Consider the following 18,238-nt stretch of genomic DNA (forward strand, 5'->3'; position numbering starts at 1 on the left):
TTATCAAGGGATGAATCGCCCTGCAGATGAACATAAACTTCTTCTAAGGCAGAAATTTCATTGAAGAGAGTGTTGGGTGGAAGTTCTTCTCGCCATGGTGATAATAACCAGATGTTCGTCATTTCTTCTAAAGTTGGAAGATTATTGCGATCAATTAGATTGAAACAACTTAGCGTCTCATATACTGAATCAGTGAAATTATACCACTTTTCTAGGTACGCAATGGCTCTTTGATACACATTGATGACTTCTTTCTTGAATTTTTGCACGGCATTCTCAGACAAATGTTTTTTACGTAAGGCAAATAAAACTTTCATTCCAAAAAACTGCTCATCGTATTTTTTTTGCAAAGAATCACGCAGCTTACACATGATAATGTGAAGATCACATGCAAGAATTTTCTTGCTTTCCAGCTTCAGTAGGGTGTCTTGCATTATTGACATGAAGAAATGCGTGAAATATAAATACAATTCTGAAATTGTTGGTTCATCGTCCTTTGCGAGTTCATTTTCCTGATCCGAAATAAGGTTCCAGATAACTTATGGCACTCATCAGATCCAAGAGAAATAAAATACGATTTTAGAGGTATCCAGTTTAAAAGAAGTCTTTCGACCGCTTTAAACAAACTTAACCAATGTGTTGGAACATGGTGCAAAACTTCATGGAATTTTGACTCACAAAACTCAAAAAATGATTTCAACTCTTCTTGTTTCTTCGCAGAATTCGAAAATTCAGCAAAAACCTTCAGCACTACATTTTCGATATCAAAAGATAACTGCTTTAATGCATTTTTTGCGCTGTTGTGTAAAATGTGATTATTGCAATGAGCATTCGATCTTTGTCTCATTCTAACTTATGAAAAGAAAGACAAAACGCGATTCTCCTATCCTTATTCTCTTAGACTGTACAGCTTTAGATTACGTACCATTTCATCATAAAGCTTTTGAATAAAAAAAATGTCCACTATTTTGTGAAAAAAAATAGTGAACATAATGTGAAAAAAGTGGACTGTCCACTCAAATAGTGGACACTTGGCAACCCTAGCCAGCCTCTGGAAGGAACTGCTGAGTGGCATATTTGCACTGATCTGTTCTAAATCCAATGTTATTCAATATATTTATAAATAATTTATATGAAAAGGTATAAAATATTATTCTGAAATATGCAGGTGATACAAAGATGGTCAATATGGTTTGTGTAGTGACCAAATTCCCCATCTTGTTATATATTATTTATTGTATAATGTAATTCTATCTAGTTTAGTTATACAGTACAATATTATGAGCTGTCCAGACTTGGTTCAGAATCAGGTAGTGCCTAAAATCAATCCAATCCATCCATCAATCAATAAAATACGCAGAATAGCAAATTTTTAAAAAGTCAGTATCAAGGGTCACAAAACTCTTGGCAAGCTGGAACAATAAAAAAGATCCAGCAAATCCAGTAAGATGTAACAGTATCAAAGTTATGTATACCAATTGAAAATTTATATGGATTGTATGGATACATATAAGGATACATATAAGACGGGGGTAAGAGGCTATTCAAATCTTTTTAATAAATATATAAAATCCAAGGCAGTAATATAAGATGGAAGGATAGGACCTGGGAACCAGTGCATGCAAAAAGAATATTTGACAATTCTCAGACCATGAATAAACAGTAAATACACCTGGAAAAGAAAATAAATGTAATTCTCAATTGATCAAAATGAAGAAAAATTGTTGTTTCTCAAAACAACTGTACAACTTTTATAATGACAAAAACCAAGTATGTCCAAGGAACAGCAGCCGCAATGATAAAAGACCAGGAACTAAAAAGCTAGAAGAAATGCTTGAAGGGAAGGCCTCTCTCTAGCTCAGAGGAGAAGACTGTAGGGAGATATGAAAACTGTCCTCAGTATTTGAAGAGCTATCATATTCAGGACAGATTTGTTCCAGAATATAAGGCAATAATCAATAGATATCAATTGTAAAGAAACAGATTTTGGTTGGACATCAAGAAAGGTGTCAATGGTAAAACATATTAAACATTGGAATAGCTTAGATCTGGAAGGTAGTAAATATGACTGAAGTGTTTAAACAGAGTCTGGATGGTCTCCTGTCAAAGGTGCTAATAATGAATGGCTTAGTAATGAATACATTACTGAAAAATGTAAGAGACTTTTGCACTGGGTAGCAGTTTGGAAATGACCTTCCAAAGATCTTTGAACCTTTACACTACAAAGTAAAATATGGAAGACCTCTCTCCAGATGCCATATAAAATTGAATTTACTAACAAAGTAGCCTTCAACTTCAGCGCTAAGTCCTCTAAACTCTTACTACTTCTTGATCTCATAGTCCAGAGGTGTCAAACTCGATTTCATTGAGGGCCGCATTAGGGTTGTGTTTGACCTCGGAGGGCCAGGTAGGGTGGGCTGGTATGTGGCCGGGAATGGGCGTGACCTCAGGCGGTTGAAACTGGGGTGGGCATGGCCATTGTGGGTGTTTGACACAGATTCAAGATGCCCATTTTGGCCAGCAGAGACACCAAGGGCCTGTCTTCTGATATTTCCAGGCCAGCACCATGGGCCAGATCTAAGGAACTTGTGGGCTGGATGCAGCCCACAGGCCTTGAGTTTGACACCCCTGCCATAGTCTGTCTGGCATATTGTTCCTATCCATTGAAAGAAACATTGCAGGAATGTCTCCAAATGTTTGCATGTCTTTAGGACTACCTGATCTGAGCTACAAAAACTGTATGATCACTAGATGCAATAAAAACCAAGAAAACTATGATCAGCCATAGGCTGGGAATCTAAATATGATAATCTTCATATTACGCATGTATTATAAAATATTTTATTTATTTATTTATTTATTTATTTTTGCAATTTATATGCCGCCATTTTCCCGAAGGACTCAGGGCGGCTTACAACAACAATCAATAATACAATTCACAAAATAACAAAATAAGTTAAAAATCCCTTAAAAACCATATTTAAAATTATTACAGTTTGTGCAACCCCTAGCAGATCAATTTATTTGACGGAAGAGCCACGTCTTCAGTTCGTGGCGAAAGGAGAAGAGTCTGGGGCTATCCTGAGCTCGGTGGGCAAATCATTCCAGAGGGTTGGCGCTCCGACAGAGAATGCTCTCCCCTGGGGGCCGCCAGTCGACATTGTTTGGCCGACGGCACCCTGAGGAGGCCTGCTCTGTGGGAGCGCACGGGACGGTGGAAGGAAGGCAGAAGATCGTCCTGCAAGTACCCCAGGCCTAAGCCATGTAGGGCTTTATAGGTGAGTACCAGCACCTTGAAACGGACCCGGAGAGCAACTGGCAGCCAGTGCAGCTCGCGTAGGAGAGGTGTTGCACGGGAGTAACGAGGAACTCCTGTAACTACCCACGCGGCCGCATTCTGGACCAGCTGGAGCCTCCAGATGCATCCCAAGGGCAGCCCCATGTAGAGGGAATTGCAGTAATCCAAGTGGGAAGTAACTAGGGCATGAGTGACTGTGCGAAGGGCATCTCGGTCCAGGAAAGGGCGCAACTGACACACAGGCGAACCTGTGCGAAAGCCCCCCTGGTCACGGCCGTCAAATGGTCTTCTAAAGACAGCCGGGGATCCAGAAGGACACCCAAGTTGTGAGCCCTTTCAACAGGGGCAAGTACCTCCCCCCCCCCATCAAAAGTGATGGGAATTAATCTGGAGATATGGTTAAAATTTAAAATTTGAACTGGATTTTTAAAAAGAAGATTTGATATTTTTTTTAATTTAAAGAAAAAGAAATAAAAAGAAATAAATTGCATAGTTATACAATAATAAATAAAATGGAGTCTTGCATGACTAATGGAAAATGTGGATTATAGAGAGACACCATCTGGCGTAAAGAGGAACTTTGTAACTTTCCTTTGTTATGGGAAACTCTGAGTTTTATAGATAAAAATTACCAAATTCTGTGGAGGAGGATTTTCTTTTTCTGTATGCAAGCAGTTGATTATAGTGAAAAGAAAAGAAATTTACAATGGAACTCCTACAGTTGAAATAATAACAATTTAAATGTTGGTGCAGGAATAGAAGAAGGATTAAGCACAGCCTCAAAAGAAAAAGACTTGATACATCATATCCAGAATATAAATAAGAAAAGAGATTTAATGTGATTTATGGAGAAAAAAATTAAAAATTTGGAAAATGGAAGGAAATATACGTTTGCATGCAAGGAAATGAAGATAATGTGATTAAAAATAAAATAAAGTAAAGATGGATTGTAATAATAAAAGGGAGGTTTTTATAGAAATTAAGAATGTTAAAAGAAATTAATTAATACATGTAAAGATATGCTTGATGCAAGAACTATGTTTTAATGTCAAAATGCTAAGGAAAAAAACAAGGATAAATATGATTAATTGAAAATGTTAAAAAGAATTTATAAATACAGTTAAAGATATGTATTATGCAAGAACCATGTCTCAATGTTAAAATGTCATGAATGTCATGAAAAAGGATACAGAAAAATAAGATTATGTGAAAAAGCAATGCATAGATGGATGGAAACAACAAAGAAAGGTTTAAGTAGAGATTGATAGTAAAACCAACTATGAATATGCTGTGTTTAACGGCCAAAATGTTATAATATGCTGTGTTGAACAGCCAAACAAAATGATTATGCTGTGTAACAGCCAAACCAAACTGAATATGCCGTCTAACGGCCAAAAAACAAAAATTAATATGCTGTGTTTAACAGCCAAACAAAGGGCATGCTGTGTAACTGCCAAAAAATAAAAAAAGATATGCTGTGTTCAACAGCCAAAATAAATGGTTATGCTGTGTTTATTAATCAAGAAATAAAAATGATTGGTTTAACAACAAAGATAAAGATAATAATGTTGGTGGGTTTTTTTTAGGAAAATATAAAATGAGGTAGGATAATTAAAGTGAGGGGATGTATGTTGAGAGTGATAGTTAAGATAAAATGAATAAGATAGATTTAATAATAGAAATAAAGAGTATAAATTTTGAATTTAATAATTAGAAAAAAATGGGTATGTTGAAATTAAATTTTTTTGGAATGTTTAATATAATTGTATGATTTATATTGTTAAAATATATCCATCTAAGCAAATGAAAGAGAAAATGGATTGATAATTGGTTAGGATATAAGATTTAAGTAACGGGTTTTTGGGATAATGGCATAGTTATATAGATAGATTTGAGGGAAATACTTGTTTTAAAATATTTAGTTGTGTTAATTGAAGAATAAGATTTGTTAATGATTTGCTTTAATATGTGACCGGAGCAAAAGCTTTATTTTGAAAAGATGTGTTTTATGTTTTTGTTTTAAAAATAAAAAAAAATTATAATAAAAAAACCAGTGCTTTTTCAAAAAACTGTTATTGCTGAAGCCAATCTTGCTTCCAAGATGAGAACTTGAACTAGCATATAGAAATAATGCCCTCAAGCTCAATTTTCCCTCCTTTCTTAAAAATAGGACACCAGATTTTCCTGGGAGTGAAACCTTGGATTGGTTTGATTCTGATTAGAGATAGCCTCAAAGATACCCAGATGCCAAGTCATATAGAACTTTAGAAGTTAAAATCAGCACTTAGAATTGCACTAGAAACCTAGTGACAACTAGCTGAAGGCTTGCAAATTGTATCACCCAAAGTCATGTTTTTGGCGCTCATCTAGATCTGAAACCAAACTAAAACAGATAATCTGTTTCCATTAAGGTAGTTTAATTGTACTGCATACTCAATTTCCTTAAAAAGGTTCAAAGAGAATCTTATAAAGAGGCTGCAACCACAGCTCATTCAAGGATGCCATAATATACCCCTCTGCCAAAGTGAGGCATTGGAAATGAGATCATGACTTCAGAAATTAATGACAGAGGAGATTCAGAATTTTATAGCGTGTGGGACATGGTACGAATGGATGGGGGAAAGGAATAAAGAAGGTAATAGAGATTAAATATTAACTAATTAACAAAATCTATATGAATAGTATTATATTTAGTCTTAGAGAGTTGAGCACTATTATCTTTAAGTGTTTTGAAATTAATCTAGCTTCAAGAAACAATATCAAATAAAAGACAAGTAATATTGCATGTAGATGTATATATGTATATAATTGCACCAATGAACCGAAAATGTACCAATTGTATCACTATATGTTATAATAAAAATCAAAAAAAAAAAAAAAAAGGAAATGAGATCATGTGAAGTGTTAATACCATTTTATAATACCTTGGTAAGGCCACACTTGGAATACTGCATCCAGTTATGGTCACCATAATGTAAAAAAGATTTTGAGACTCTAGAACAGGGCTGTCAAACTCACGGCCTGTGGGCCAGATGCATCACGTGCTGGTCATGCCCATGCCCAGTTTAGCGAAGGGAGGGAAAGTCCCAATACATTATGTGACACTGCTGTGACGATGCTTTTGACACCCCTACTCTAGAAAGAGTGCAGAATGCAGAGAAGAACAACAAAGATGATTATGGGACTGGAGGCTAAAACATATAAAGAACGGTTGCTGGAATTGTGTATGTCTAGTTTTATGAAAAGAAAGATTAGGGATGACATGATAGCAGTGTTTCAATATCTCAGGGTCTGCTACAAAGAAAAGTGAGTCAAGCTATTCTCCAAAACAGGGGAGTGGCAAGAAGCAATGGATGGAAACTAATCAAGGAGAGAAGCAACCTAGAATTAAGGAGAAATTTCCTGACAGTTAGAACAATTAACCAGTGGAACAACTTGCCTCCAGAAGCTGTGAATTCTCCAACACTGGAAGTTTTTAAGAGGAGATTGGACAATCATTTGTCTGAAATAGTATAGGGTTTCCTGCCTGAGCTGGGGGTTGGACTAGAAGACCTCCAAGATCCCTTCCAACTCTGTTATTCTATTCTAAACTTCCAAGAGCCAGCTCATCATGCTCCTTAAAGGAGCCAAGAGGAGTATGGGTGAAGGCCACAGATAAGAGAGAGGTCATACCAAAAATTAATTGCATTAATTTTTTCTCAGCCCAAAATCAGTTCCAGATAACATAGCGAGATGTCTTAGTCACCCATTCGACTCCATGAGGATTCCAGACCTTGGTAAATCTGAGCAAATGTATGGGCAAAGGTCTTTGCAAAAAACAGTAACAAGACTTTTCTTAGTTCTCTTACAAAGGAATCACACTAAGCAAAGTTTTTGACTAACATTTCTCCAATGCAGTGAGGAACGATAAAAAAAAATGCTTTACTTTTAAGTAAAATGATCGTATTGCCAAGGTCTATGCTTCAAGCCATATTCAGTCTTACTCATGTCTAATCTTCCTTGAGGTATCTTGAGGTTTCACTTATGTCCCTTCATCTCCAGAAAATCCACAGAAAATCATACCAGGATCAACAGAAAGGGGAGAGGGAAGGGGAGGGGGAAAGGAAGGGAGGGAGAAAGAGAGAGAGGGAAGGAGAGAGATCAGAAGAAATCCTACTGAGAGACCTCCCTGATATGTAAAACCAGCTAGGAAATCAACAGAATTGCCTCCCAATCTCTGGGAAAGTCCACAAGAACCCTTCAACAATCCTCCAAATTACTCAAAATGCTTGAAACAGATGCTCATAATGAATCCTGCAACCCTGCAGAGGTTAATACAATTATTTAAAAAATAAATTCCTTGCAGCGTATTGTCTTTTTATAAGATCTACCTTAAATATTTTTAAATAATTAACAATAAACCCTGACATGTGATTTTGTTTTGTTGGGACATCAAGTTTATCAGTTTCTGCTGGCCACAATCTGCCAATTGTTCTTTTTATCTAGAGAAAAAAAAGCGTCCATTAGCATTAAAGCATTTATGTTAGACCTAACTAACAAATTCAGGATTCTTATTGGTTTTTCCTGAGAGAGATTAAAAGTTTTGTTATGTGCTGGGTTTTTTTTAGTGTTTCACATTTGCCTTCTTCCCTCATTACTTTTCAATCTTTTCAAGGAAAATCAAAGGACCTTGGAAGACTGTTCTTGTGAAAAGCCCTATAATCCATTTGTACGTCATTACATTTAAAAAAAACCCTCAAATGGCAATAAGAGCCGGATAAGATTTTATTTTTTTCCATCCACCTGTGCCCTGTCTCCTCTTCTTTTTCTTTTTTTTTTTTTAATTGTCGCTCACCGCCCACTCCAGCTGGTTCTTTCGCCCACTTCCCATTCGTGATTGGTTCGCCTACACGCTCGTCATGTAAAACCCTCCAATCAGAACCTACCCGGTCCTATTCTTAATTGGCGCGTGTACGGAGTTTCTTCCCCGCCTCGCTCTGATAGAGTTCGAATCCAAGAGCCTAAGAGGGCGGGGGGAAAGGGATTCACGAAATCCGCCTCTGATTCGACCACGCGGTTGCTCGTCACAGGCTGCTTCAATAAGAAGCGCCCGTACTTCGCCAGCCTTCCATTCAATGTTCGCAGCGAGCCTGAGGGAAAGAGTGAATTGGTCCTAAGTGAGGAGACGCGGACCGCACAGGTGGGTAAGTGCCGAAGGATGGGAATTACAACAGAGGCACCTCTGAGGCGGGGAAAGCAAGGGAGGCGGCGGCCAAGTCTGAAGGGACGGGATGAGGAGGGTGGAATAAGCTCCTTTCCTCCCGAGAGAGCAGCCTTTCCTTCCCCCCCCCCCCTCCCCGCAGCGCCCTTGCTGCTACCCTGGGACTTCTATTTCCCGGAATGCCCAGACTACCTACCGGCCGTGGATTCTGGGGGATGTAGTCCCAGCGCACCGGGACAAGCGCTGGAATCTCCGAAAGGCTGCAATGTTGAATGTTTGAAGAGGGTCTCGGTACGGAGAGGCCGCTGCCGGTCTTGGCCTTCCACCGCTGGGGGTTGAGGTGGGGGAGAAACGCCTCTGAGGCCGGGTCTCCTTCGGGGCATCGCTTTTTACCGAGGACTCGCCGCTTCTTATTCCTCCTTAGGCCCGGCAGCCCGGAAGGAGCCGCCTCTTTCTCGAAGCCCGCCGAAGACTCACCTGCCCGCCGGTGTTTTTGCCTCCCCGGTGTGCCTGTCTTTAACTGCCGCCTCCGTGTGATTTCCTTTTAAGGTTTCCTCGCTAAGTGCCGTCCGAGCAGTGAATCGCCTCCATGGCTGAACTACAGCAGATGATCCCCTTGGTGTGGGGCAAGAAGACCTCTCAGGGCCTGGCAGATACCATCTTTTCCCGCTGGACACAAGGTATGGTGGTATACTCTGGTACACCAGGTATACTTCTCCTCCTCCTCCTCCTCCTCCTCCTCCTCTTTTTTTTGCCACCCAAGCTTGTACCCAGGTCTTCCTGGCATTGTCCTCTTTCTCCCCAGTCCTCCCCTTTCAGCTTCTTCTGAGAAAAAACCTTCAGAAAGTCTGTCCATCCCATTTATGTTTTTGGTTTCTGACTATTTTTTATCTTTGACTCTGGATTTGTTACACTAATCTTCCTCTTTGGTGTCTCCCAGGAAAGTAACTGTATAGTATTAAAAAAAATCAACCTGGTCCTAACAATTAATTCAGTGTGAAGGCGAAGAAAATTGACGCTTGTTACGCAACCAACTTTATTTTTCTTACTCCTCCTGTACTCCATTTCTGAATTTTGGTATTGTCTTCTCTTTCCCATCTCTTGCTGTTATTCTGCCCTTTCCAGAACTTTTTTTTCAGAATGGGAAAAAAGTAAGCAAATATAACAGAACTGTAATTGAAATGGTTAATGGAGAGATTTTGTTTCTCCCTCCCTTTTATTGGAATTGGGATATTTGGTTAGATCATAGAGTTAGGAAACTTTGTTTAGGCGTCAAAAAAAAGTTGTATTTACAGAGGGTAGTTATATTCTTGCTTTAGAAGAACTGAAGCAGATCATTTCCTCACTATTCCTTCTGTCTTTACACAGGGAGTAATTGCAGTGTTAAATAATGCAGCTGATTTCATAGTTAATTCTTAACATCTGGGTTTCTTTCTGTAACAAGCTTTAATTAAAAGTCTTTGACTCTTGTAATGGCCAATCTAATAATTGCTCATTCTTCTGCTGGGTTCTTCAGTGTATTCCTGCATACAAAAGTTAGTTTTTTCTGTCCTTTATAGACATGTATGTGTGAGTTTGTGTAAAACTCTGTTATGAATGTGCTGGGTATGTTCTTAATTGTCGCTTTGGTTTAACAGGTGTCCTTCTAGAAATTTTTTCTTCTACTTCTTTCTACTTTTTCAATTTAATCAAAAAAATTTAAACCTCTGACTGGATTCATTTAGCATAAATCAGAATGTGGTTATCTTGTTAATGGCTAAATATATGAATTGTGATTGATAAAGTATGGTTCATTGACTATGCTTGATAAGCTATAGCTTAAACATGCTGAGTGATCATAAGCTAAGCAACATGAGAATCCTAGTAACCAATATTCTGTTTTCTTTAGTTGAAGGGGTACAGTATATATGCAATCCCTTTTTTGTCTAGTAATTAAGATACGTTGATATCTAAAGGGATAGCATAAGTAATTTAAATGTTTTATCTTTTGAAAAGCATTGTGATTTTGAGAAATCTATTGGAGAATATAGTGCATATTTATTCACATCTGTGTGATTTAACCAATAGGATTAAATTGGCAGCACTATTATGTCCAGCCTGGAACATTATGAGCCATGCAAGTTCTTTCATGTTTCAGTATCACAACACAGGTGGTACTCAAGCTATGACAGCAGTTTGATCTGGTATTGCTGTTGCTAAGTAACGTGGTTGTAAAGTGTGGTATCACATGACTTCTTCAGTTAGTGAAGACAATCTTGGCAGTCCCAGTTGCTGTTTTAACCCCAAGACGTGTGAGTGTTATGTAGGAAGTGGCAGGAGTTCCGAGTAAGGAATGTGAAGGTACTGTGGGATGTGGGGAGCACTGGCGCAGATTGTGCATGAGTTGGGTGGGCTTTGAAGGCCTTACCCAAGCACAGGAAAAACAGGGGTGGATGGTGCAGCATGAGCACATGAAGGCCAGCAGGATTCAGCTCCCTCTACCCACAATCTCATCCCTTTTGGCTATTCCATATTCACTGGCTCCTCAGTCTTCCCACCTTCGGGGGGCGGGGGAGGGGAGTAAAAGCTGATCTTTACTATCTCCTGCTGAGCTACACATTGCCTGGCACTTTGCAAGGTAGTTGCTAGCCATGCCAGGCTCCTTTCATGTCCCCATCAAGGAACTGGAATGAATGATGGGAGCTCACTCTGCCACCCAGCAGCACTCAGGTCTCGAACACGGGCTTGCTAAATTTCAACCCACTGTCCTAACTATGTGAGCCACTGCATTTCTTAGCAGTGTGGTCACAAAGTGCAATATCACTTTGAATTGCTAGGGACCACAGTCCCAGCAGTTCCCACTGCTGTTGTTAGAAACTTAGATTGTTAAGCAAGGACCTCTTCATAACTTCCTGCCAGTGTCCAACAAGGAAAGTTAGTGGGGAGTCAGGCAGGAAGTGAGGTGCTGGGCTTGTGTGGCTGATGCCAAGGTCAGAAATATGGCACTAATGGCTGCTCCAATCCAGTACAAATCTGCAGCTGCCCCAGCCCAGTGCAGTGCTACAACCACCCCAGCCCAGCAAAGTGCAGTTAGCCCAGAACCCCAGTGCAATGCAAAACTCTAGCTTCCCCAGCCATTGGTATGCAACAGCCCCAGCACCATGAATCCTAAATTGCTACTCCGATTCAGCAGCATGGTGCAAAGCAGTCAGCATAAAGCTGTAACTGCCCTCTGTCCTGCATTCTGCTGCCCCATCTGTCTTTCATAGTTGTCTTGCTTCCGCTGCTGCTGAAGCGTGCCCTGGTCCTTCTCAAGGCAGTTGCTGACCATGCAAGGTTTTCTTCTCAAGGTCTCGCAAGATAAGTACCATACTGAGCTGGGGAAGAATGCATTGGAACAGCAGCGGTTGCTTTACAAGGACAAGGCTGGGTATGCTTTGTCAGCAATGGGAGCAAGAAGACAGAAAAGGTCAGAGTCTGTGGAGTGCAGTGGACCAAAAGGAAGAGATGGGGAGGGGGGTTCATGATGTGCAACCTGCAGTTGGAAATGTGCATTATTTTGATTACATGGCAGCAGGATACTCCAAACAGCCATAACTATGAGTGCTAGTCATTCAAAACTCTCATAATTTCAAATGGTTGCTAAAGGTTGTTACGTAAGGACTACCTGTAAAATGGAGCCAAGAATTGAAGCTGATATTATACATGCTATTCTTATTTAAATATGCAAACTGTTGAAAACTTGTAGTGTTTTGGGTAGCTGTCTAATGAGCCTGAACACATTTTGCTTATATATATCTGGTTTTTTCCTTGTTTTTATTTTATCTCCTGAAATCAACATAGTCTAGCAGTGATTTTTTGATATACTTCAGAATACAGCTAGAAAAACCTTGAATTTTCTGATTCTGAAAAGATAGATATAGAAATATAGATAGCAAATGAAAAAGAATATCATTATAACACTTACAGATAAAGTTGAGACTCGGAATGTTAAACATAAGTTTGATAAAGAATACTTTATCAAAAATATGCTAAAGTTTATTAATATTTTTTTCTTGGAAATAGCTAACTGATTTTTTTTTATTTTCCTCAGGATTTGTGTTCAGTGACTCAGAATCTACTGCATTAGAACAATTTGAAGGAGGCCCTTGTGCTGTAATTGCACCAGTTCAGGTAATAATGCTAATATCTGAGTAAACGAACCTGAGAAATATATTTCATTACTGATATTTGGCTTATTCCATAATTTAAATCACCTACAATAAACAACTGTGGCATGCTGTGTAGGGAATACTGAATTTAAAACACAGCACAGGTGTCTCAATTTACAACCATTCATTTAGTGACTGTTACAGTGGTACTGAAAAAAGAGTTATAACCATTATTCACACAACCCTGCAGCATCTCCATGATCACATGATCAAAATTTAGATGATTGGAAACTGGTTCATATATTTATGATAGTTGCAGTGTCCTAGGATCATGCGATCATCTTTTGCTACATTCTGACAAAATCAATGGGGATTCACTTAACAACCATATTACCACATTAATAACAACTGCAGTGATTCACTTAACAATGGTGGCAAGAAAGGTCATAAAATGAAGCAAAACTCATTTAACAACTGTTTCACTTAGCAACAGAAGTTTTGGGCTCAATTGTCATAAATCAAGCACTTACCTGTATTTTGAGATGTTGAAGTCTGTAATATTCATTTAATATGACATTCATTTCATACTACAACTACCAATTTTAAAATGAGATTAAAAAATACATTTTAAGAATCCAATGTTCTTCAAGTTTCAGCAGCACTTGATTTCCAATAAAGGTAATGTGTCTCTGAATAGGGATAGGTCTGCGATCCCTTACTTGACATGAAATGCTTCCTATTTTTTAGAGTAGCATGTAAAACAAAAGGGATTACATTTTGTATAGAATCTTGTTAGATTTGCAGTGATATTTTTACAGGTATCTGTAATTGTTAAATGACATGGGACTAAAATAATAAATTCTATATAAGCATAAGGGAAAAGGACTTCAGTATTGGGAATATTTATAAATCTCCCCCCCTCCCAATATTAAATCAATATTGAAAATGGAAACTCTTTGTACCACTGAAGATCAAATCATACATTTCTGATATGTCAATATTGTCTTTAATATAAGGCACTCCTTCTGAAGAAGCTTTTTACTTGTGAGAAATCTACCTGGAGACAGTGTCAAGGTAACTATGAACCTACATCTCCAAGAGGGTTATAATGCCAAATTTGCAAATTAATATGTGCTAAACCAAACAATAGTTATTATTTATAATCAATGCTTATTAATCTGCATAATTCAGAAGATTATGCATCTGCTGATGATTTTAAAAATATAATGTTATCATTAAACTTAAAAATAGAATTTAGACTTATAAATCCTAACAGGAAACCCAATCCTGAAGAATAAGTCAACATACAAATTAAGCAAGCAGCAGAAATTTATAATATATACTTCTTTCTAACTGACATGCGAGGACTTATTGATTACTATGTTCAGAAGGGATAAAAACACCTGGCTATTTATTTGTTTCTTGCCTGTATTATTTTTACAAACAACTCAAGACAGCAAACATACCTTGCACATCTTTCTTGTCCTATTTTCGCACAACAACAACCCTTTCAGATGGGTTGGGCTGAGAGGAATGCCTGACAACAAATTCTCATCTTCCCTTTCTTCTCTGATATTGTTGAAGAATGGAAGAAGTGCATCTACTTTCTGATTTAAACTCTATATTGGATCCAACTTGCTAATCTAAACTCTGCCTTTATTCACACATTTAAAGATAGTGAAGTATTGCTTGCCTTTGATTCCAGGATGCCTTATTCTAACTCACAGGTGTCAAACTCGATCGTGTCACGTGACATATCATGACGTATCGTGACATTTTTTGCCTTTGCAGAGCCAGGGTGGGGTGGCCTGTGTCTGACGCATGTCGCCCGTGGCCACATACACATACACACACGATATATGATGTACTAACTATAGTTAGGACCAGTCTAACCAAATCAATATATCTTTATTTAACCTAATCGCCTTTCTTCTTGACTATAATTGATAGAGAAAAACGAAATAAAGGGGGATGCAAGAGTTCAAGGTATACCAAGGTTTATTCCTATTGCTCTGAACTAGATTTATGTGTCAACTGAGCCAACAGGAGTAGTATAACTGAAGGAGAGAAGACTTAATTCCCAAATACTTTCTCATCATGCCCAATATTTTAAACAGCTTAGAAATCTGAACTGACAAAGTATTGGCTAGTTCACAAGACATGGATGAAATTTAGAGTCATTGATTGTCAGTTCTTTTCCTAAATTGCCTTAAACCTGCTGGGATTTGAGGAAGACTCAGTATTCGATTGTATAAAGAATGCTGCTACATGTTTTGCATGCAAGTTCCTGGTCAAAACTGTCTGTTCTGACTTTGAATATTTCAGAGGAAGAGCAGAAAAATCTACTTTGCCATGCATTATGTGAAATTTTGGAAATGACTTGCTCTGATCAATCAGAGTCATACTGTTTGGCAACATTGCAAAGAGGAAACCCTATGGAAGATGCTGCTAGTGTTTCTGAAAGTTCAGCAGAGGCAAGCCCTCAAGAAGAGCAATCATGTAAGATATTTTGTATAATATAAGTCAGGAATACTTTGTGCTTTTTATACAAAATGTATTTTTCAAGATATAGGATTATTTGACATGGTTCTACAGATCATTTTGTCCTCTGTTCCTAATTTTCATTACCCCTAGATGTACAGTAGTTGACAAATATTTTAAGCCTAGGTACAGTATTTATATTGTTGATATTCTGACTGAATCAGATTGGGTCCAAATAAGTCAGGTAACTCATTACTGCATATTTTTTTTTAAAGAATCAAGACAATCTATAGATAGCAAATGTAATCTTGAAGGATATATCCTACTTCTTTTTCTTGAACAAATTCAGTTATCTTTTCTAATATTAAAACATGCAAAACATTGATATGCAATGTTCATAACTTAATACTTTAATAATATATCAGTAATATATAAATATGGATGCAGATATAATTTTAAATTAAGCATCAAAAGTAAAGCTTCATTAAAGAAATGGTGGGGGTGAATTCTCAGAAAGCGTTTCTTCTACTTGCTCTTAATCCTTCCTGCAATGGGAAGGAATCCATTTATTTCATTCAGTAGATCCAAGTTCTTTTACAGCCTTTGTATAAAATCGGTCTATTAGCAGACAGTACCAATAGTAGACAATTAAAAACTGTAGGCCAGTTTGTTCTGTAATGCAATATTATTTAATATAGAGAAGTTTAGAAAAATACCCTCTGATCTAATTAATGATACTTTGAAGTTCTTACTGAAATATCCTCAAAATAAGCAAATAAAATTTGTATTTTTGTATAAATAAAAATACATTGAGAAATTAAATTAAATTTTAACTCACATTAAAATATTTTTAATGTAAAATATTTTACATTTTAACATGACTTACATGCAACAGTATAGTTGATACTGTAATTCTTTTAAAAATATTATTTATGATAACATTTTGAAGCCATGGTGATGCAGTGGTTAGAACACAGTATTGCAGGCTAATTCAGCTCACAGCCAGGAATTCAATCCTCACCGGCTCAAGGTTGACTCAACCTGTCATCCTTCCAAGGACAGTAAAATGAGGACCCAGATTGTTGGGAGAAATGTAAACAGCTTAGAGAAGGTTGTAAAGCATTGTGAACCATTATATAAGTGCTATTGCTATTTTGATTTAAGCTTTTTGTTGCTTTTGTTTTCTAAAGCCATATTAGTTATTGTCTCCATACCTAATTGGAAGTGTATAAACATTTCAAGCTGAAATATTTCAACTCATTCCAAACTCTAATCATAATTACTTAAATATAGAAAAGCATGTTTCAGAAGTGGGCCACTTCTGGTAAATTCAGAATGATAAATTTCAGTTTAAATTCATTCCTGTTTTGAAATATTTTTCATATATCCAGTTTCTATTGGGTATGAATGTAATATTTATTAGCTAGATTGTGGCACTTCCTGTTTGCTAATTTTTATTTTGTTTTAGCCTAATGGAAGAACTAAATATGTTGCCATCTGTACAACTGCATCAAAAACAAAACTCTTGGTTAGGTGGAATGTTTTCAGAGTAGTCGCTGCTGTGGAAGAATTCCCACAGTAGAGTCCTTTAATGTTTTCATCCAAAATTTAGCTGAATATAGTCATTAATATATCATTAATATTTGTGCAGTCCATGTAATTTGTTCTCCACTAAAACATTTAACAACTTTTTAAACCTATAGGAATGTATATTTTGGTGAAATACATGAATGAATATGAAACATATAATCTTATTTTCAGGTGACTGATTCATGAAGAGCGCTAACCATTTTATAGTGAAGGACTAATGTTTGATAAGATTGTAAAAGCTTTAAATGATTTATAGGTAGTTCTTGTTTAGCAACTGGTCACTTAGCCACTGCCTAAGGTTTCGATGGACATCCCCATTATGATCTGATTACAGAATTCAAGTGGCCACATTTTCCTTCCTGTGTGATTATATATTCACATTATGGACTCTTGGCAACTGGCTTATATTTATGATTATTTGCAGCAATTAATGGTTACATGACCAGTATTTTGGAGAACAAGTGTTTTTGCTAGTTTCCAGCATAAAATGCCCATTAAAAAGCTACAATCATTCTTTGGATATTTATTGTCAACTGCCCAGTGTTACCTTGTGGTATGTGGTAAGATGGGCGGTCAATAAATTTAATCAAATAAGTACTTACCATATTTATAATAGATACAGCACTGTTATGTTAATCTAACCATAACTCATTTATTTTCACTACTTACGGAATTCACTAACCAGGGTGGATTTGATTTAAATCAAGTTGATTTAAATCACAATTTAAATCACTAGTAAAAAGGCTTGATTTAAATCAACTCGATTTAAATCATAATTTTTAAAGAGCAACTGTCATCTCTGCTACTCCTTTGACCCACTGTTGACTCACCGATAGTCCCAGTGTTGCAGAATATACAGCCTCATGCTACATAACTAAGCTCCATTTCATGCTGAATAAACTAAATTATTTATGTATCTTAAATAGAAAACTATCTTACGATAGATTTTTACCCCAAAAGTTTTTTATTAAAATAAATTCAATAAAAATAAAAAAATTCTGATTTAAATCAAAAAAATCCAATTTAAATCAAAAAAATCTGATTTTTTTGATTTTTTAAAAAAAATCATTGATTTTTATCCACCCTGTCAGTAACTAACTTTCAGTAAATTCCACTTAGAACCTTTAAACTGATTAGGCATAGGTTACATTGAAAAACTCTCTTTAATTTTTCTTTCAAAAAGTGAGAAAATCTGGTAAAAAGTTTGAATTGGAAAAGCACTAAATGTAGCTTTTTTTTTTACTGTTTTGTTAGTTATTAAAAAGTGCAAAATATTTCTTAAAAGATGCATGCTCCTAGTTTGCTGTTTTGTAGTGAAACAACTTGAGAAAAATCAAACAAAAATACAGCTTTCTTACAATAATTATGTTCTGAAATCCAAATTATTCTAAGTTATCCTTTTAGAAAAACTATGCTTGTGCTAGATGATTTTCCTGCAGTAGTTTTCATAATTCATGTCAAACTGACTCTGGTTAGTTTACAAAGCTGTTGAAATTCAGTGGTTTTGTAATCTTGGCAATATTGACTCTTAATTTCATT

At 36.8% G+C, this 18,238-nt stretch overlaps 1 protein-coding gene across 2 annotated transcripts in view; it reads left to right on the plus strand.

The window, feature by feature from the left end:
- The first annotated feature begins 8,262 nt into the window (after positions 1–8,262).
- The window catches only part of MINDY3 (MINDY lysine 48 deubiquitinase 3), a 32,771-nt gene continuing 22,795 nt past the window's right edge, over positions 8,263–18,238 (plus strand). Inside the window, exons 1-5 of one of the 2 annotated variants that reach the window (XM_087892850.1) lie at positions 8,263–8,481; positions 9,048–9,178; positions 12,571–12,650; positions 13,645–13,702; positions 14,954–15,127. In XM_087892850.1, coding sequence (XP_087748976.1) covers positions 9,088–9,178; positions 12,571–12,650; positions 13,645–13,702; positions 14,954–15,127 — 403 coding nt within the window. In that variant the 5' untranslated portion in view covers positions 8,263–8,481; positions 9,048–9,087. The remainder of the gene's footprint in view (positions 8,482–9,047; positions 9,179–12,570; positions 12,651–13,644; positions 13,703–14,953; positions 15,128–18,238) is intronic. The other variant, XM_087892848.1, reaches the window with a different exon arrangement.

This window comes from Pantherophis guttatus, chromosome 4 (assembly GCF_059756535.1).
Source record: "Pantherophis guttatus breed Tessera chromosome 4, ASM5975653v1, whole genome shotgun sequence".
Lineage (NCBI taxonomy): Eukaryota > Metazoa > Chordata > Lepidosauria > Squamata > Colubridae > Pantherophis > Pantherophis guttatus.